Here is a 21,002-nt window from a genome sequence, read left to right on the forward strand (position 1 = left end):
ATACAACCACCTTGTTGATGATTAGCTCCCTTACAGTTTTGACCGATTTTCATCCAATGAAATAATTCTTCGTATGTTTTCTGCGGGACCACGAAGCTTGATTAGCAACGTAGTTTGAGGAAACTAATTTGCTTCAATCATGCCTCCTAAAAAGAAGAAAGGAAAAGGCAAAAAGAAAGGAAAGAAGAAAGATGGTGAGCAGTTTCAAATGTAGTAGATTTGTTTATCAATCGTTAACAACTGACATGGTAAAATGTAGCCCGAGTACTTCACTGTAAGAGAGCTAGACGGACATTTGGACATGAATACCCTCTCATTACAGTCACTGAGTCAGAAACCAAGCTATGTATTTTTTTGGCAATTGCCGACAACAAAAAAGTTGTCAAAGCTTTCCGCTCTAATACCACAACAATCCTGTGTTTGAAGTCAAATACCTTTACATCGATCCTTTTCGAGTTAATTGATTAAAAAAAAATTCAGATATTAATCACTAATACACACACTACAGAAAGAAACCCGACAGCACCCACATTCAGTTAAGCTTTGGCAAACTCCGGACAGCAGAATTCTAAGTTTGCCGACCAGTATCGTGTCGTTGCATCACATGATCCCCCACTCAGCCATTCCGTCTTCCAGGGGCCGTTTAAAAACGACAAGTGCCCGACAATCACAAAAAAAGAGGTGGTTTTGTGTAACGACACCACTAGAGCACATTGATTCAAACGTTCAAATGTTTGTCTAGCTCTCTTACAGTCAGAGTACTCGGGCTAGGTAAAATGTCGAACATAAATTGTTGAAATGAAATAAACATATATGGTCGAGTATTGACAATACTATTGTTACATTGTAAAATCGAGAGTATTTTCAGTTCAAGACACAAGTTGACTTGTGCTTGCACTTCGACTTGCAGTCAACGTTAATCTTGATGAACTAAACCAGAACAAAAGAATGCTGGTCAGCTCGCCCCCTACCAACTCGCCCCAGTGTTTTGACAACTCGCCCTAAACTTTACGGCCCTTAAATAATTGTGACAAAATTAAAAATGGATGTCTACAACTTTGGTGTCATTTTATTTATTAATACAGTGAAACTCCGCTATTTTGATTACTTATTAAATGTTTTTATATTGGGAAGATCCTAATATCGGATAAATAATAATCTATTAGGTGTATCATAAAATATTGTTTGTTTCCGGTTACCCGACCGACCCTAATTTGAACCTGCCGACCCTAAAACCTTTTTTGTATATCCAAAAATGTTTTTTTTAATATGACAACTATTTCCACGAAAACATTCCAAAACTATCACAAGCACTAATTTGGTGTCATTTAGGGGATAACCCTACTGTGTTTTCCGATTTGCGGGCGTATATCGGTGGTTTTTCTGTCGCAAATTTAGTTTTATTGGCGACCCGTTAGCCACGAAATGTTTTCTTCTAACAATTGATTGATGGAGTTACTTCCCTTCAAATTGAAGTTCGGTTACTTTCGTGAGATATCGGCGAAGAGTCGGAAAATTGTTTTCATGAATATATGCAATCTTTTCTGATTTACTCTATATCTAGCATAACGAGGTGTTCCGATTAATAATAATAATAATAATAATAACTATATTTAATGATTTACTCCAGCGACAAACTGGCCTTGTAGAAATTTAGTGACCTTCTGATAAACTAGGGGAGGGAATGTTTACCGATACTGATGGAGTTTACTGCCAAATCAAATGATTAAATATGTCAGTAAGATCTCGATGCGTTTCGTTATTTTTTGTAAGTGGTCAGTGGTCACTGGGAACTTCGCTAAAATTCATGCTGTAATTGGTAAGTCTACCATTTCTTAGATACACCAGGAAAGATAATATTCACAACATTTTTTTTTTTTTAATGTTATTGTTGGACAGATAAATATAGAACCCTTCTTTTCAGTTTTCATTAAAAGAAATTGTTATAACTTATTTACTGGTTTCTGTCCAATTAAGGTGTCCAATTAAGGTTCAACCAAGTCTGTCCTGGACCAGTACAGAAGTTAAGTGTTAGTATGAGAGTAAACCTTCTGCCTATTATTAAACAGCAAGGGGTCTTTTGTATGTACTCTCCCACAGATAGGTTAGCACCATGTTGCCCTCAAAATCAAAATGCCTTGCCTTTTATAAATTTATAAGTTGCCCATGTAAAAAGAAGCCTTTAAACACACCTACGTGAATAGTACTACATATTTCCTTTTTTTAATTAAGTTATGAAATACATATAGAAAATAAAATGGCCATAAAGTTTTTGTCCTTTTGAAAATTGTATAATGGAAAAAAAATGCCCTTATATTTAAAACTGCACATAAAATATGCCCCCAAAACATCACTTTACGGTGCCTGACTTCATTTCTAGGGAAAACACTGGGATGAATGGTATTGTTGTTTTGCATAATGCATTTCTATATATGCAGAGGTTATTTTGGATACTGGCAGTCAACACCTTTATTTAATATCCATAAATAAAATTATTTTCCAAAATAAAATGTTTTTCCTACCTACCTACCCTATATTTTTCCAGCATGTAATAGGAAACAAGTAAAAAAAAAAAATCGGCCTTACAATGAAATGTCAAGCCTATTCAGGCAAGGCTTTTGGACTCCGACTGGTGGGCATATTCAACAACATTTAATGCACATTATTTCTTAAAATATTGGTTTATTAATTAATAAAATGGTAATGATATGAGTTGACTAAAAGGTGTGGGGTGAGTTGACCAACTGTTGGGGTGAGTTGGTTTTGGGTAGAGTTGATCGCTCCCAAACAAAATGTTTGTTTATATAGTTTTTAACTGTTTTCACTAATTCCTATTTTTACCCCGGAAACGAAACCTAGTATTATAAAAAATACACAAGTAGATAAAAATGGTTTGGGTTGGATGGCAAAAATGACAGCTTTTGGTCATGTGACACACTAGGAGGGACTCTGTAAGCTAGGCAACGATAAAGTAATTAAATGAGTACTAATATAGTTGTGGGGTCTTATGAAAAATCCCAGCAAATAAAGCACCAACAGATTACTTGAGAGGGTTATAATGCCAAATATTATTCTGCTTTTAATGTACTGCACCAAAGACAGAGTGATCAGGAGAGGTAATCGATACATTCACACTCACTGTAAGTCCAATAGTCAAAACAACCAACAGTAAATTGCATGCTCCATACTGATTTTCAGCTTTTCCACAGTTGTCACCATTTAAGATATTTTGATGTTTTATTATTCATTGTTTTATGAATTTTACTGTCCTTTTCATCAGTTGGTTTTAAAAAGGAGGGGTTTTTTTTAAATAGAAAAGAAATGTAATTAAATGTTCCAGAAACAAAACATTTCTTTTAAGTAACCTCAATTAAATGTGACATCATAGAAAGTAACACTGTGTTTACTCTCGACTTTACAATATTCTAACTGGACGCCATTTGTTTTAGGGGGAGTATGTTTGGAACGGTGTTTATTATATCAGCAGTGTTCCAGTGAATTTTATTTTCATTTGACATAATTACTATTAACATATTTATGTACATGCAGGTAAGTAACATTTTTATTGTTCTTTGTTTCAAAGTATGGCCCTTCCGATCAAGTCAAACCTTAATTAGGGTCTCAAAATTACAATACTCAACTGTATAATCCGTCCCACGGGAACGCCTTTTTTTATACTATGGAATTTAATACAAGTTACTTATTCTGACCCGTTATTTTTTAAATTGCACACAAACATAGTATATTTTTGTTATTTCTAAAACACTTTTACTTTTCTTTTTACGTACCGTACTACTGTCATTAACCAAACTGAAATTATTTATAAAGGTTGACGACAGCCATTTTTTGCACTCTTGTTTTCACCTCGTATACAATAAATAAAACATATCCAATGGTAAAATTTTGATATGATATCAATATATTTGACAAAAGGTACTTTTTATTTCTTTCACCGAAAATCCATTAATATTAGTTACAGTGAAATTGGATGTGGTTGTCAAGGGACTATATGCATTGGATCATTACCGGTAGCAGCACAAGTTTGTTCAATTCTCGATGAACATAAAATGAACGTCGGGGAACGTCATATCTGATGACTTCACTTTATAATGGTAGTTTGTTTTATTGATCGAGCGTTATTGTTTAAGAACCAAAAATAAAATATGAATATTTAGTGTTATTATTAATTAGTGTGTTTGAAATTTAATTATAAGTATTATCTGAGGGTTTTATTTCTGTTCATCTGGGTATGAACCAAACAAATTATTCACAAACATCTGTGAGAATGGATTCACCAATTCACACAGTTTGTGGATGATTGTTTTTGTTTATGTAGCCCTGATGAACATTAAAAAAATAACAGACAGTCCTTAATTGTTGAACACCCTCATACTAACAACATGCAGGGCTGGATTTAGACCTTGGAGGGCCCGGGGCACTTCAGGTTAGGAGGACCCTCAACATAGAAATTAAGTTACATGACAAATAAAAAAAATTAAACAAAAGAAATCCTTAGTCTGGGGGGGCTCCTCTGGCAGGGAGACCCGGGGCAATTGCCCCCTTTGCCCACTTATAAATCCAGCACTGACAACATGACCAGTGTAAAAATTAATTTACCTTATAGTGTGTTATATTGAAACAAATGGTCTGATTTGGAATACTTGGCTTGGATCTTGCGGAGCAAATAAATATTGTATATAATTATATTATATTTTTGTTTGTTTGTTTGTACAGATGCCCAACTTCAGCTGGAAGATAAATACAAGAGAACAATGGATGAGATTGAAGCCCTGAAAGATCATCTCGGTAATTAATTTAAATTAACACTATTAACATCATCCTCATTAATACTATATCCACCCACACCCTGTTTTTATCATTAAATACATGTGTTAGGTTTCAGTCAAGAGATCGATGCACGAGATTGATGTGTTGAAAGATCAAAACACTGTTTTCTCCATTATCTTGATTGTTGGTACACCAACCCACCCTTTTTGTTTCAAACAATATATATATATATATATGTATGTATGTATGTATGTATGTATGTATGTATGTATGTATATATATATATATATATATATATATATATATATATATATATATATATTATGTATGTATATATATATATACACATTAGTCTTAATTCAATTTATAGTCTGTAGGAAAATCTGCAATTTGGGTTGTAGGGTGGAAAGTGAGTTGAGACTTTTTTCTAAGTTTATTTAATTCTATGGGTATAGGAACCATATATCCAGAAGGTACATGTGCAAAAATATCCCCAGTGACTATTTTTAAAATCCAATAATTAAATATGGCTGCCACCACATGATGAAATGACTAAAATTGCAATAACTTGGTAAGTAATGGAAGTAGGAAGATAATATATATAGAGAAAAACATACACTTTTTAACGATATATATATATATATATATATATATATCGGCCAGAACACCAGCTTTCCTTTTTAAAATAGAATTAATCCGAGAACGTCCTACACCAATGATCGGCGATCTTTCGCGCACATAAATTGCCTTTCTCAGATTTGTTACTAACGTCGATTCTCTGTTCTAACGTTAAAGCAGTACGATTTTTCGATGGCATTTTGCATGCAAACGTATTCATTAATACATTTCGCAAACATTGACATTGACTTGCAGAAGATATTTTGTTTAAATGATGTTTATTACCCATATGTGGCATGTTTAACTCATTTGTTTGTTTCATGTCAGCGCTAATCCTTCAGTGGAGTCTGACCGTTGATTCCAGCTGAATAAGATCATGAGTCATTAAATAATCCTAACATGGGGCATCTTTAATGACCGCTGCCTTTCAGCAGTTCATGTTTATTTACCAATCATGTCTGGCTAGAAACAATCAGACACTTAACATAACACCTCATTTGTTTTGTTTCTCGAGACTCAATAGAGGGACCATACATACAGATGACATTATGTACAGCCAATGGGAAGACGTCTACTGTTCAGTGAGGATGCTGAGAACCAATCGAATTACACCACCAGTAACTGTGCTTCACGGAAGTTATTGAGTGCCTGTTTGTTTTTTAATTATGATCAGAGAATTACAATGGAACTTTACTTTGATGGAAAATGTCAGTATCGTGTGTGATCACCCCGGGCATTCAAACAGGCAGTACAACATCTCCTCATTGAGTTCACAAGCCGTTGGAAGAATGCCTGAGGGAGTGTGTTCCATTCGTGCACCAATGCTGCCTCCAGCGCCTGGACATTCTGAGGATGCCCGTGAGCCTGCAGGAGGCGTCCGATTTCATCCCAGATGTGTTCGATAGGTGCCATGTCTGGTGATAAGGCCGGTCACGGCAACGTTGGGATGTTGTGCTGAGCCAGCAATGCCTGTGTTGCCATGGCCTGGCTCGGTGCGGTAAGACGTGTTTGTGCACACTGCACATGTTTTCGCGGCTCGACTTGGGGATCCTTCACTTTTGTTGTTTTTGTCAGCGAAGTGAAGTTTTCTACTGGGATGTATGCGGCCATTGGAACTGATTGAATGCTGGAACACTCCTCGTTTTGACAGTCTGCACCACCAGGTTGAATTCTTTTTTAGCGAGATTCCTTGCCTCCACGTCATTTCTCCGTCTGACTATGCTGACTTTTTTCATTCCTGTCCTAGCAGCACTGGAAGATTGACCGCCCCACTCTAAGAAGAAATAGGCAGTGGGATCCGGCCCCTAGCTACTACTCTTTTCTAGACTTTACTTTGTTTTATTGTGATACCATCTCGTATACTCCGGAGTCGGGCCCGTCCGCACCACTATACCAACCCATGACGACTGGACTATACCCTAGTCTGATTCTCTCTCTCGTTCAGACGGATCCGGCTTCTCAAGATCTGTATTTCAGCACAGCACTACACCTTCAACGTCTATTGACTGTCAATCTAGGGGTTTTCGTAACGGGATGCAACCCATCTCGTCCCTACAAGCTGTGCACCCTAACGGCCTTAACGAGGCCACTCACATGGACATATAGATTGGACTTTAAACTTTTAGACCTTCGTTCAAAAGTTTATGTCAAATTTTTTTATTTTTTTTATATTATTAAATAGTCCGATCCTCTCTTCTTTCTCTTATTTATTTTTGGACTGTCCTTCTAAAATGCTCCAAATTATATAAATATTTGACCGAGCAGTCAATTCTTATTTTTGGCTTGTAACTTCTCTTTTTTTCTTTTTTTTTAAATTCTATTAATTTTTTTTTTACTAATATTGCTCATTTCAAAATTCTGCCCATTTTCAACTCAACCCACCCCCCCTCCATCCCAAGTCGGGCCACCAATCTTATCTAATTTCTTTTTGACCACCCGATCTAATCTAGTGACCAAATTTAATGAGTCAAATTTTCTTTATTAATTATATTAGAGATGCGCATCAACATTTTAAAGGCCCACTATTTGATTTTTGGATGTAAATTTCAAAATTGTCCCCTTAATTTTTTTCTGTCCCGGGACACGCCCCTGGCTATCCAGAGACAGGCCCCGGGACGGACATGCTCGAAACTCTAGTGGTATATGAGCATGTAAAAATTATTCACACTCGCGCACTCTTGTGAGGCCTGGCATTGTCTTGCTGCAGCAAGCGCACACCTGGGTGGGCAGCAAAGAAGGGAACGACGTGGTTGTTGATGACATCATTTTGGTACATGGCAGCATTAACTCGTTGTCTGAAGACATGAAGTTGTGTCCTGTGGTTGAATGTAAACCCACCCCACACCATCAGACTACCACAGCTCCATCGGTCGGCCTGCAGAAAGCAGCAGTCGGAGTAACGTTCATGTTGACGTCGCCATACTCAGATTTGGCCATCAGCGTTGGAAAGGTTGTAATGACTCTCATCCGTAAACAAAACTTGTTGCCACTGGACACGTCACCATTGTTGGTGTTGTTGCGCCCACATATTGGTCCCACATAGGGACGGCAGTTACGGAGTCCTGCTGCCCTCAGATGGCGGTGGACGGTATCAGCGGACACTGGATCACGTGGGTCATGCACCTGCTGAACGGTTGCTGGCATCATCCGATTCCTAAGGTGGGTAACCCGGATGTACCGGTCTTGGGCTGCGGTTGTCACCCTCGGGCGGCCGGTGCGTGGTCGATCGTTCACAGATCCAGTGTTTTGGTGACGTTGGGAAAGTCGTGCGACTGTCAAATAATGGCATCCCAATTGGTTGGCTACAGCAGTACGAGTCTGTCCAGCTTGCAACATCCCGATGGCCATCCCTCGCTGGACTTGTGTCAGTCGCGGCATTTGGAAAAATTGATTCTGTTGTCTCCCACCACTCAAATTCAATTTATGCGATTAAATCCAGGTATGTCGGCTTTTAGAGCATTTCATTGAGCGTGTTTGCATTGGATTCATGATACGGGTGATCCAGCACATGCAAATAACGTTAAGAGAGAGAGAGAGAGACAAGACAAGACAAGACAAGACAAGACAAGACAGAGAGAGAGAGAGGACAGGGTTAGGATGGTGGTTAGAGTTGCGTAACTTCGTCATAACGTACACACATTGTGATTTCAGCAGTACGGAAACAGCTATCAAGAAAGGCAAGTGTTAGGATGGTGGTTGAGTGGTGGTGTGGTACACTATTGTAACATACCAGTACACACATTGTGATTTCAGCGGTATGTAAACAGCTGTCGAGAAAGGACAGGGTTAGGATGGTGGTTAGAGCCATGTAACATACATACATGTACATTGTGATTTCAGTGGTATGTAAACAGCTGTCGAGAAAGGACAGGGTTAGGATGGTGGTTAGAGCCATGTAACATACATACATGTACATTGTGATTTTAGCGGTATGTAAACAGCTGTCGAGAAAAGACAGGGTTAGGATGGTGGTTAGAGCCATGTAACATACATACATGTACATTGTGATTTCAGCGGTATGTAAACAGCTGTCGAGAAAAGACAGGGTTAGGATGGTGGTTAGAGCCATGTAACATACATACATGTACATTGTGATTTCAGCGGTATGTAAACAGCTGTCGAGAAAAGACAGGGTTAGGATGGTGGTTAGAGCCATGTAACATACATACATGTACATTGTGATTTCAGCGGTATGTAAACAGCTGTCGAGAAAAGACAGGGTTAGGATGGTGGTTAGAGCCATGTAACATACATACATGTACATTGTGATTTCAGCGACACATAAACATCTGTCGAGAAAGACCAGGGTTAGGATGGTGGTTAGAGTGGTAGTGTGGTACCTTGTTGTAATGTGCATATTGTGATTTCAGCAACACGTAAACAGCTGTCAAGAAAGGCGAACATGCACAGCACGGAGTGGAAGAAACGGATGTCGGACGTGGAGCTGGAAATGAGAGACCAGCAGGATGACCAGAAAGCCATCAATGCGGGTTAGTGTCATGGCTTTATACATAAACATATGAGATGGGGGGGGGGGGGGGCAGAAAGCCATCAATGCGCGTTAGTGTCACGGCTTTATACATAAGCATATGAGACGGGGGGGGGGGGGGGGGGACAGAAAGCCATCAATGTGAGTTAGTGTCACAGCTTTATACATAAGCCTACGAGACAGGTGACAGAAAGCCATCAATGCGGGTTATTGTCACAGCTTTATACATAAGCCTATGAGACGGGGGCAGAAAACCATCAATGTGGGTTAATGTCACGGCTTTATACATAAGCCTATAAGACGTGGGGCAGAAAACCATCAATGTGGGTTAATGTCACGGCTTTATACATAAGCCTATGAGACGGGGGTGGGGGGGGGGGGGACAGAAAGCCATCAATGCGGGTTAGTGTCACAGCTTTATACATAAGCCTACGAGACAGGGGGCAGAAAGCCATCAATGCGGGTTAGTGTCACAGCTTTATGCAAAACCTCAAATTCGGACAAAAATTATCTAGATAGTCAGGCAAAATACTCCGATTGTTTTATATTATTTTCCTGCCCCGGAACCACCCACTGGCTTTGTCAGAGGCTGGATCCGTGGTAGGCATGCCTGAACCTTTATTGGATATGGGCAACTAAATAGAGTTCCTTCCTTCCTTACATTATTGTGTTTCACCAGGCACGTCACACAATCTGTGACACAGGGAAAATACTCCTTTAAACTACCTACATACACAGTATATACATAGTGTGGGTCCTCCCCCCCCCCCCCCCCCCCAAATATGAAAACATGATTATTCTACTCTTAATTTGTCACACATAATTATACTGCTGTCATGATTATGCTACTCATTGTCACACATAATTAATATTATACTCCTGTCACGTACATATTCCTGTATGTCACCCGGCATGTCACATGATTATTCTACTCATTGTCACACATAATAATTATTATACTCATATATTTCTGTATGTCATGTACATATATACCTGTATGTCACATATATATCAGGCCCGTAGAGATGATATCTGAAGTTGGGAAGGGGGCAGCAGCCTTCCCGCTGCCTATGCACCCCCTTCCCAGTTCCTACAATTAATGGGCCCACCAACTGGGTTGAATCCTAAACCATGCACTCATCATTTGAGTAGTTTACCACTGGGCTAATATTCCTGCCTTTCACAGAGACAGACAGACACTCACACATACACACACATACACACACATATGCACACACACATACATACACACACACACACACACACACAGACAGACACACACAGACAGACACACACACACACACACACACACACACACACACACAGACAGACACACACACACACACAGACAGACACACAGACAGACACACACACACGCACACACAGACAGACACACACACAGACACACACACACAGACAGACACACAGACAGACACACACACACACAGACAGACACACAGACACACACACACACACACAGACAGACAGCCAGAGAGGAAAAAACGCAGAGGCAAACTCAGATCTGTAAAATAAATATTAATGTCATGGGAAAAATAAAATAAATCTGGGGAAATTCCAGACAAGCGCCATTGGCACCATATCCAAATATGTTTGTTGATTTTTTTTTTTTTAAGTTAACCGTTTGACAAAATCATTAATGTATAATTGTCTTAACCCTAACCCTAAACATAACCTATTTTCTTTTTGGGGGAGGCACCAATACCCCATTGACTGTGGTTGCATTCAATTCCATATATAGCGCCATGCCCAAAAATTTCTTTCTTGCAGAAACACTGGCACACACACACACACACACACACACACACACACACACACACACACACACACACACTGACACACACACACAGTCACACACACACACGCACACTGACACACACACACACTTGACACACACACACTCACACTGACACACACACACACTGACACACACACAGACACACACACACACACACACACTGACAGACACACACACACACTGACACACACACACACTGACACACAGACACACACACACACACACACACACACACTTGACACTCACACTGACACACACACACTTGACACATACACACACACTCACACTGACACACAGACACACACTGACACACACACAGACACACTGATACACACTCACACTGACACACACACACACACACTTGACACACACACACTGACACACACACACTTGACACACACACACACTCACACTGACACACACACTGACACACACACACTGACACACACACACACACTCACACTGACACACACACACACTCACACACACACTTGACACACACACACTCACACTGACACACAGACACACACTGACACACACACACTTGACACACACTCACACTGACACACACACAGACACACTGACACACACACACTCACACTGACACACACACACTCACACTGACACACACACACACACTTGACACACACACTGACACACACACTTGACACACACACACTCACTCACACACACTGACACACACACACACTAACACACACTGACACACACTGACCCACCTACCTTGGTATTTTAATAGTTTAGCCTGTGTTTATTTTCAGATATGACACGTCAGTACAAGACAATGCAGACGGACATGGGCCTGAAAATCCACACACTTGAGTCTGAGCTGCAGAGAACCACACAGCAACTCCGTGAGTCTGTCTGTTTGTCTGTTTGTTGGTCATTGTAGATGCACATGCACTCGCTTGATGCGCAGCTGATCTAGGATTGATCCTTGTTGGTTGGCCCATTGGGCTGTTTCTTGTATCAGCCAGTGCACCACAACTAATATGCATGTATCAAAGACTGTGGTATGTGCTATCCTGTCTGGGGGATAGTGCATTTATTTCATTTCATTTCAACTTATTTTTCGTGCTTATATCTAACTGCACCTTTAACAATATATATGTTGATACTTGATTAACTATTCAAAAAAGGAAGTGAACTTTAAGCTAAGCATACTTAAGCAAAATACCAAGTGCGCCGAGTCACCGGACATGGCTGTACAAGTTGAAATTACCAAATGTTTGATGTACATCCAATAGCCAATGATTAATAAATCAATGTGCTCTAGTGGTGTTGTTACGGAAAACAAATAACTTTTTGTTTTAAATTTTATTTTAATCATTCATTCATTTTAACTTATTTCCGTGCTTATATCCAATTAAGGTTCAAGCACACTGTCCTGGGCACATATGTCAGCTATCTGGGCTGTCTGTCCAGGACAGTGGGTTAGTTGTTAGTGGTTAGTGAGAGAAAACAGGGTGTAGTGGTCTTACACCTACCCATTAAGTCATTAAAACTTGCTATGGGTTGGAGCCAGTATCGAGCTCTGAACCCTGTACCTACCAGCCTTGTGTCCAATGGCTTAACCACGACACCAGAGAATCCGGTAGTGCATTTAAAAGATCCCTTGCTATTAATGGAAAAATATAGCGTGTTTCCTTTCTAAGACTATATATATAAAACTTACCCAATGTTTGACATCCAATAGGCTATGATGAATAAATCAGTGTGCTCTAGCTAGAGTATAGCAGTGTCATAAAACAAAACAACACCTTTATAATTAACTTGTATGTGCACCATCACAGGTAATATGTCCAGAATAGCCTCTGTATTCAACATATCCACCTACAGTAGATTATGAATCATATTTATACTCAATAGTACTCAAGTCTATACTCACTTTCATTCAACTTTATATCAAATATCACTCAAGTTAATTTACGCTCAATATCACTTATCTTTATACTCAATATTACTCAATGTTTGTTTTTTTACTCAGTATCATTTAATTTGTTACTGAGTTTCGAGTTTATACTGAATGTCACTCAAATGTATACTGAATGTCACTCAAATTGTACTCAATATCATTCAGCTTTGTACTAAATATCATTCAGCTTTGTACTCAATATCGTCGTTAAATAAAACATTTCCTTCCTCCACTCATCTATAGGCCTATATTCAGTATCACTCAACTTCATACTCACTATCATTCAGCTTTGTATTCAATATCGTCGTTAAATAAAAAATTTCCTTCCTCCACTCATCTATAGGCCTATATTCAGTATCACTCAACTTCATACTCACTATCATTCAACTAGAAGTTCCAGGAAGCAATCTTATGCTAAGTGCCCACCGGCCCGGCCCGGCCTGATAACGCCAACTCGGAAAAAATCGGCGCTAGTTGGCGGAACGTTTTTTCAGCGCACATCAAGCCAACGCGATTGTTGAAGCTTAATAAAATTGGGGTGGAAATACTTTTGTGTTGTTTAAAATGGCACGAATTGCGAGAAAGCTGCTTCTGCTTCATAGTTCACTTGTTGCTATGCTGGTGGTACAGAGGCGGCGTCGTCGACAACAGTCGAAAAGGAAAGTGTGGGTGTGGCCACGCATTTTAATGAGGGAAGAAAGAGCATAAATATTATAAGACTCTAATACCTGGGTTAAAAGACCATGAGATCCCAGCGTATACTAACATTTTTAGAATGCCCCCTGACATTTTTGAATGCTTAGCAAATTCTATCTCCCCAATAATAGAGAAGACTGACACAAACTATACAGAGCAGCTATTCGGAATTGAACCAGGCCGCCATCATGACTGATATCACATGATCAGATGATGTGCAGTGATTGGTGAGCATAGCGCCGACGATCGCGTCGGACTAAAATGCTACAGACTAAGAATACAGCCGACAATCGAGTCTTTTCTCAGCGCACACCGAACCGACTGTCCAACGCCCGATTCAATATTTTAATCGGCCCAAAACAAGTGATTAGTGACGACAATTTAGTCGGCTGCTAGCGCACACCAACCCGACAAGACGATCGAATTGGCGTTATCACCGACTAGACCATCTTGTCGGGCCAGTGTGCACTTAGCATTAGTATACTAAGATGCACTTCAAGGGACATTCGTGAGTTTGCTGCATTGTAAGATGTTTCTGACTAATAAAATATTTCTACGATTAAGCTTACATATTAAATATATTTTCTTGTTTAGAATATAAATGTCTGTATATTCAATGTGTTTCTGGTCATCTTAATATTTGTAATAAGCCCAAACCGGATTTTGTCATCAAATAATTTCGTACATACGAAAAACAATTATTTCAGGAAATAAAATGAAATTTAACCTAGTAGAAATATTAGAACGATCAGAAACACGTTTAATATGTTATGCAGAAAAATATATTTGATATGTAATTACAATCATTAAAAAGTCTTTGTTAGTTGCATGATACCATCTTAAAAATTGCAGCAAACTCAGGAATGTCCCTTTAAGGTGATCTTAGCACTAACATCATGGAACGGGGCCCTGCATGAATAAATATTTGTTAGAGACCAAATAGCCATAGTTCAAAATGTTTTGATGTCTTTAAAGAAAATTCCTTTCCTTTTCAAATAATCATACATGTACATGTAGGTTAAAGTTTGCTGATGTGTTGTTTAGTAGAAATTCCAGGCCTCGAATTTGGCGAATTAGAGGACAGAGCAATTTGGCTTACACAGATGGTGATTCGTTTATGACATTATGAAGGCAGGGCACCAAGGCAAACTTCAGTAATTATAATTATCTTAATATAACACAACATAACCCATTTAAAATAAATAAAAATGAATGGTTCATGTTTTCATAATGAAACAACTTTCAGGAGTTGTGTTCGAGTGTGATGACTCTAGGGTTCTTAGCAGTCTTTAAATTCCTTGAAAGTCTTTAAATTTAAAAAATACATATTTTTAGGTCTTAATTGAAAATCCTTGAATTGTAATAAAAGTTTAAAGTCTTTCAATTCTCACAAATCATAGACAAAGCAATGATGATATCTTTTACAGCTGCATGCACTTGATATTTTCCAGTTACAAGGTCTAATCTGTCATGATGCATGTAAAAAAGATATAAAAAAATGTCCATGGACAGCAACGTAAATAAACTGATTTGGTATTTTTATCACATTCTGTTGTCTTTGACCACTGTGTAAAAGTCTTTAAAAGTCTTTGAAAATGGCAGGTAAAAGTCTTTGAATTTGTGAACCCTGTGACTGATTTGGCTTTGAAACTCCCTTTAATTTTCTGGGCATCAGTGCAAACAATTAGGGTGTTTTATTGCAGTTAATTCGCCATATATGGCCGCCGTTAAATTCGAGCCCTGACATTCCTTTCCTTTGTTTTGCCAGGGAGAGTGGAGGCGGAGTTGACGATCACTGTGGAAGAGAAGAAGCGGATGAATTTTGAAAAAGATCGGGAGATCGAAAAACTGAAACACAATATTTACACCATGGAAAAGGAATATGAACGAATATTATTAGTTAGTATATATTGCTTTTTTCCTGTTACACTTTAACTTGTCAATTGTACATTTTTGGGTGGAATTTTACTCACTCAGTTGAGTGCTCACTGCTTCCATTGCAGGATCGAACCACCTCGGTGGTGGATCCATTCAACTGATTGGGGTTTTTCTCATTCCAACTGAACAACATTGTGTCACATTACAGGGTGTGGGTGGGTGTACTGAACAACATTATGTCGCATTACAGGGTGTGGGTGGGTGTACTGAACAACATTATGTCGCATTACAGGGTGTGGGTTATTGTACTGAATAACATTACCGTATGTCGCATTACAGAGTGTGGGTGGTTGTACTGAACAACATTATGTCGCATTACAGGGTGTGGGTGGTTGTACTGAACAACATTATGTCGCATTACAGGGTGTGGGTGGTTGTACTGAACAACATGATGTCGCATTGCATGATGTGGGTGGTTGTACTGAACAACATTATGTCGGGTGTGGGTGGGTGTACTGAACAACATTATGTTGCATTACTGGGTGTGGGTGGGTGTACTGAACAACATTATGTCGGGTGTGGGTGGGTGTACTGAACAACATTATGTCGGGTGTGGGTGGGTGTACTGAACAACATTATGTCGGGTGTGGGTGGGTGTACTGAACAACATTATGTCGGGTGTGGGTGGGTGTACTGAACAACATTATGTTGCATTACTGGGTGTGGGTGGGTGTACTGAACAACATTATGTCGGGTGTGGGTGGGTGTACTGAACAACATTATGTCGGGTGTGGGTGGGTGTACTGAACAACATTATGTTGCATTACTGGGTGTGGGTGGGTGTACTGAACAACATTATGTCGGGTGTGGGTGGGTGTACTGAACAACATTATGTCGGGTGTGGGTGGGTGTACTGAACAACATTATGTTGCATTACTGGGTGTGGGTGGGTGTACTGAACAACATTATGTTGCATTACTGGGTGTGGGTGGGTGTACTGAACAACATTATGTTGGGTGTGGGTGGGTGTACTGAACAACATTATGTTGGGTGTGGGTGGGTGTACTGAACAACATTATGTCGGGTGTGGGTGGGTGTACTGAACAACATTATGTCGGGTGTGGGTGGGTGTACTGAACAACATTATGTCGGGTGTGGGTGGGTGTACTGAACAACATTATATAACACATTTGTTTATTGCTGAAGTTTTATTTTATTATTTTTATTTGAGTTTTTAGTTTTTTCATAAATGCTCTTGACGCGGCGACAATGTTTAACATAGGTAGTAATAACTAGATGCAAACACACAATAAAGATTATAAATTAAGTTGCAATGCATATCAGCGCTTTCCCAAATCGCAAAAGTAAAATTATATTACATCCATAACATGTTTGTGAATGGGAAGGGCTGGGGTCTGTAAATGTTATGTAATATTTTGGAAATGTATGTTCTAGCAGGGATTTCCATGGGAAATTCAATCTGGGGTTCGGTGACTTAACTGTTACGAGTCAATTTGTCAGGTGTCAATTATAGAAAATTGAGAATCATTGGTTTATGTTTACTCCTTTTTAAGGGTCATTTGTATTTGATTTTTACATTATGTACATTATTATGAATTTGTATTTAATTTAATAAACATGAAATCAAATCTTATTGAAATATCCATCGAGAATTTCCGACTGTTGCATATTTTCGTACTTTCATAACATGTTGGTAAATAATTTCAGAAACTACATGTCTATTCCTTCACATGATAGAAAATCTAAGTTTTGTTGCATTTAATAGTTTTTCACCATGATATGCAAGCATTTTTTCAGGACAACTTAAATAAATGTAGTTTTATTTTGATGCATCAGCAAGACTCGTCTCCTTGCCTACTGTGTGTCAAATTTATGATTTTAATTGACGTGTATTTGACTCGAGCTTCCGAGTCATCGTGAGCCCTTGTCTAGTGTTACGGAGCATTACAGGGGGAGGGAGGGTGCCTAAAAATAGTGTTATGTAATACTTGAATGGTCCCTAAACATTTTTAATTGTTTACATTTATTTTATTTCACATTTCTCTAGAGTTTATTTTTTTGAAGCACAGTCGGTTTGGGATCGATCCTCGTAAGTGGGCCTATTGGGCTATTTCTCATTCCAGCCAGTGCACCATGAGTCACTGGTATATTAAAGGCTGTGGTATGTGCTATCCTCAGAGTTAAAAAAATCCGCTAGCCCGATGCCAGGGGCTAGTGCTTTTTAACATAGGGTTAGTGGCAAATGCAAAACCAGTAGCCCGAGGGGCTATTTGCTTTAAAAAAAAAAAAAAAAAAAAAAAACACCGCTAGCTCACGATGTTTTTCCTCCATTGACGTATGTTTGATAAATGTTATTCTGACATTGGCCATCACATAATGTCAACAAATCAATAAGTATATATTAATATTCAACTTGAAACTAAATTTCTATAAAATGCATGAATAATCGGACAATTAATTCAAAAATATGAAGGCAAGTTTACAAATTTCCTGCTGACTGTTACATTCGTCATTCATTCTCCTATGAAACATGAAAAATATCACCATGAGCTGGCCTGGATTTCAGACGCCAAATGCTGGGAAATCGCTTCTCCAGACATCTACAAATCCATTTTTTTCAGGGGCAGCTCCAGTCATAAACTCACAATTACGTACCAAAATAGTTTTTTCTTGCGCAAACCCTGATTGGATTTTTTTTCTCTAGATCCAATCAGTGCACCACAACTAGTCGAAGGCTGTGGTATGTGCTTTCCTGTCTGTTTGAAAGTGCATATAAAAGATCCCTTGATGCATTAAAAAAAATATTGCTGGTTTGCTCTGATGACTATGAGTCAGAAATACCAAATGTTTGATATCCAAGAGCCCATGTATAATTAATAAATGTGCTCTAGTTGTGTCGTTAAACAAAAAAACCTTTTAACTTTAACTTTTTAGTGTATTTTAATAATGCCTTTATATTTCTTTCATTCCAGGAAGCACTCGGCTCACTTGGGGATAAAATAGACAAAGCACGGATCTCTTGGGGAGACCAATCAACAATGATTCAGGCGAAAAATAAACACATCCTGCTTGAGTTTGGCCTCAACCCTTTATATATCTGAATGTTTAAAAAAAAAAAAAAAAAAAAAAATCCTAAACACATTCAGTATGTAAGTGAAAGAAGAAACCTGATAGAAGAACAATAACACCTAATCAATGAATTTGTTGTAAAAAGAAACACCCATTCAGTAAATGCTACTAAAACACCAAATCACTGAGTCTGTTTCAAAAGCATCCAATCATGGAATCTGTTATAAACCATCTAATCATGCCATGGAGTCTGTTACAAACATATCCAGTAGCTGAGAGTTTCTTTTTCTTTATGTTTCTTTTTATTAGTGGGGAAGGGTGTAGATAATGGACTGCATTTTTTGGTTAGGTTTTTGTCTCCTTCATCTGAAGATGATCACATCCAATCACTGAGTCTGCTAAATTCTGTTATGGAAGTATTTACTAGTAACACTTTGTTAGATAATGTGTGGAGGGGGCAGGGTCAGTTATATCTGTTTTCATATGCCATTTTTGTTACCATGGCAGTGGTACAATGATTGAAAGAAAACAAAACAACCATGAAATAAACTAATTTTATGTCCAATATATAAAGTATTACATGTATTTTTGTTTGATGTTTAAAGCTTAATTCTTTGCTTGACCTTAATATTGGCGTGTCAATCTCACTTTCATATTATAGCCGTGAACAACTTACATGGGCAGACTTAGTGGGTGGTAAGGTCAGAAAAATTTTAATTGCCATTTTTGTTTACCTCAACCAGGACCGTAGCTAGGAATTTTTTGTGGGGGTGGGGGCAGATGAATTCTTGGAACGACTAGCATGGAAGGCGTAAGACACTAGAGGGTCCGGAGGCATGCCCCCCCCCCCCCCCCCCGGACATTTTGCTCTTTTTGTTTACCTCAAGCAAGACCATAACTAGGATTTTTTTGGGGGGGAGGGGATGGGGGCAGATGAATTCTTGGAACGACTACCACTGCGGAAGTGTTAAGACACTAGGGGTCCGGAGGCATGCCTCCCCTTTCCAGGACATTTTGAAGTCTAGAGGCTCTGAAATACCATTTTGCAGCCATTTCAGGGGAGGTTACATACTTAGAACGTCAATATATCGATAACCAGTACAAAAATTAGCACGGTGGGGGTGGGTGTAACTGCTCCCTTTTCTAATCATGTCATGGAGCCTGTTACAAACAGGACCCTCTATTCAGAATTCCTGTGTCCTAATTCTGCCACCCCATCAGGTGTGTGTGCGCAGGGGATGTGTTTCGGGGGTTGGAACTCGTCCCAGCTCAAATGTTTGTTGTTGGTTTTTTTGGTTTTTTAAATGTTTTCCAGGAGGAGCGAGACTTGATGCCCCTATAAACCACGCTCGCACCAGTCTAGAACACTCTCTGCTAAAAATTCCTGCATACGTGCCTGCCCATTAAATAGTCTTCTTTATATACTTCAATTATGCCACTAAAATTGCCATTGTTTTATATCCCAACAAAGCCCTCTATTCCTGTGTCTCAGTTATGCCACACTATTAAAATTATCATTTTTATATACCCTAACAAGACCCTCTATTCATATGTCCCAAAATATGTATCTCCCACAGCATTTATTTTATGTTTGCTATGGCCATGCCATACCCATAACCATAAACGTTATTTAATGGAAGTTAAATGAAAAAACATAAGCTTTATTTGTCAACAGTTACTTAATTAAAACGTATTTTATTGCTTTTTATACGCTCGTCTATGATGGATCGTATTATTGTATGACGTTGTGACGTCCATACGTCCACCCGTCTGTTAACGTTTTCTTGTCCGGACTATATCCTGCATACAAATGCATACAGGACCTTCAGACCTCACACGTAGGAACAACTTGGGATGGTGGTGTGTCACATACAATTACCAGGTCATAATTAGAATTTAATCATACCAATAACATATTCATTAATATCTATGGTTTTCCATTAAACTCCTGACGGACCTATCATGTACATCACCGGTACTCTTGTTAAAAGAATAAATGAATTAGGCAAAAGGGCATATTTCAAAAATAGCTCAAACAAGATTTTGCTTTCAGTAATTTAATACATGTAAACAAAAAACATTCTGTTTAAGCTACTTGAAAATTTAGGAATATCAGAAACACATGATGTACAAACATTAATATTCTAAGCAAGAAAATGTAATTAATATCCAATTTTACCCAATAAAAGGGGGGG

General features: G+C 38.8%; 1 protein-coding gene across 1 annotated transcript; it reads left to right on the forward strand.

Annotated features, from left to right (window-relative positions):
• Positions 1–40: 40 nt before the first annotated feature.
• LOC121386654 (coiled-coil domain-containing protein 153-like) lies at positions 41–18,988 on the forward strand. Its single transcript, XM_041517633.1, has 6 exons — positions 41–194; positions 4,735–4,806; positions 9,276–9,395; positions 11,990–12,082; positions 15,608–15,738; positions 18,711–18,988. Exons 1-6 carry the CDS (start codon positions 140–142, stop codon positions 18,837–18,839), a joined length of 600 nt encoding a protein of 199 aa, XP_041373567.1. The 5' UTR covers positions 41–139; the 3' UTR covers positions 18,840–18,988.
• Positions 18,989–21,002: the final 2,014 nt, after the last annotated feature.

The sequence above is a fragment of the Gigantopelta aegis genome, chromosome 12, assembly GCF_016097555.1.
Source record: "Gigantopelta aegis isolate Gae_Host chromosome 12, Gae_host_genome, whole genome shotgun sequence".
NCBI classification, from domain to species: Eukaryota; Metazoa; Mollusca; class Gastropoda; order Neomphalida; family Peltospiridae; genus Gigantopelta; species Gigantopelta aegis.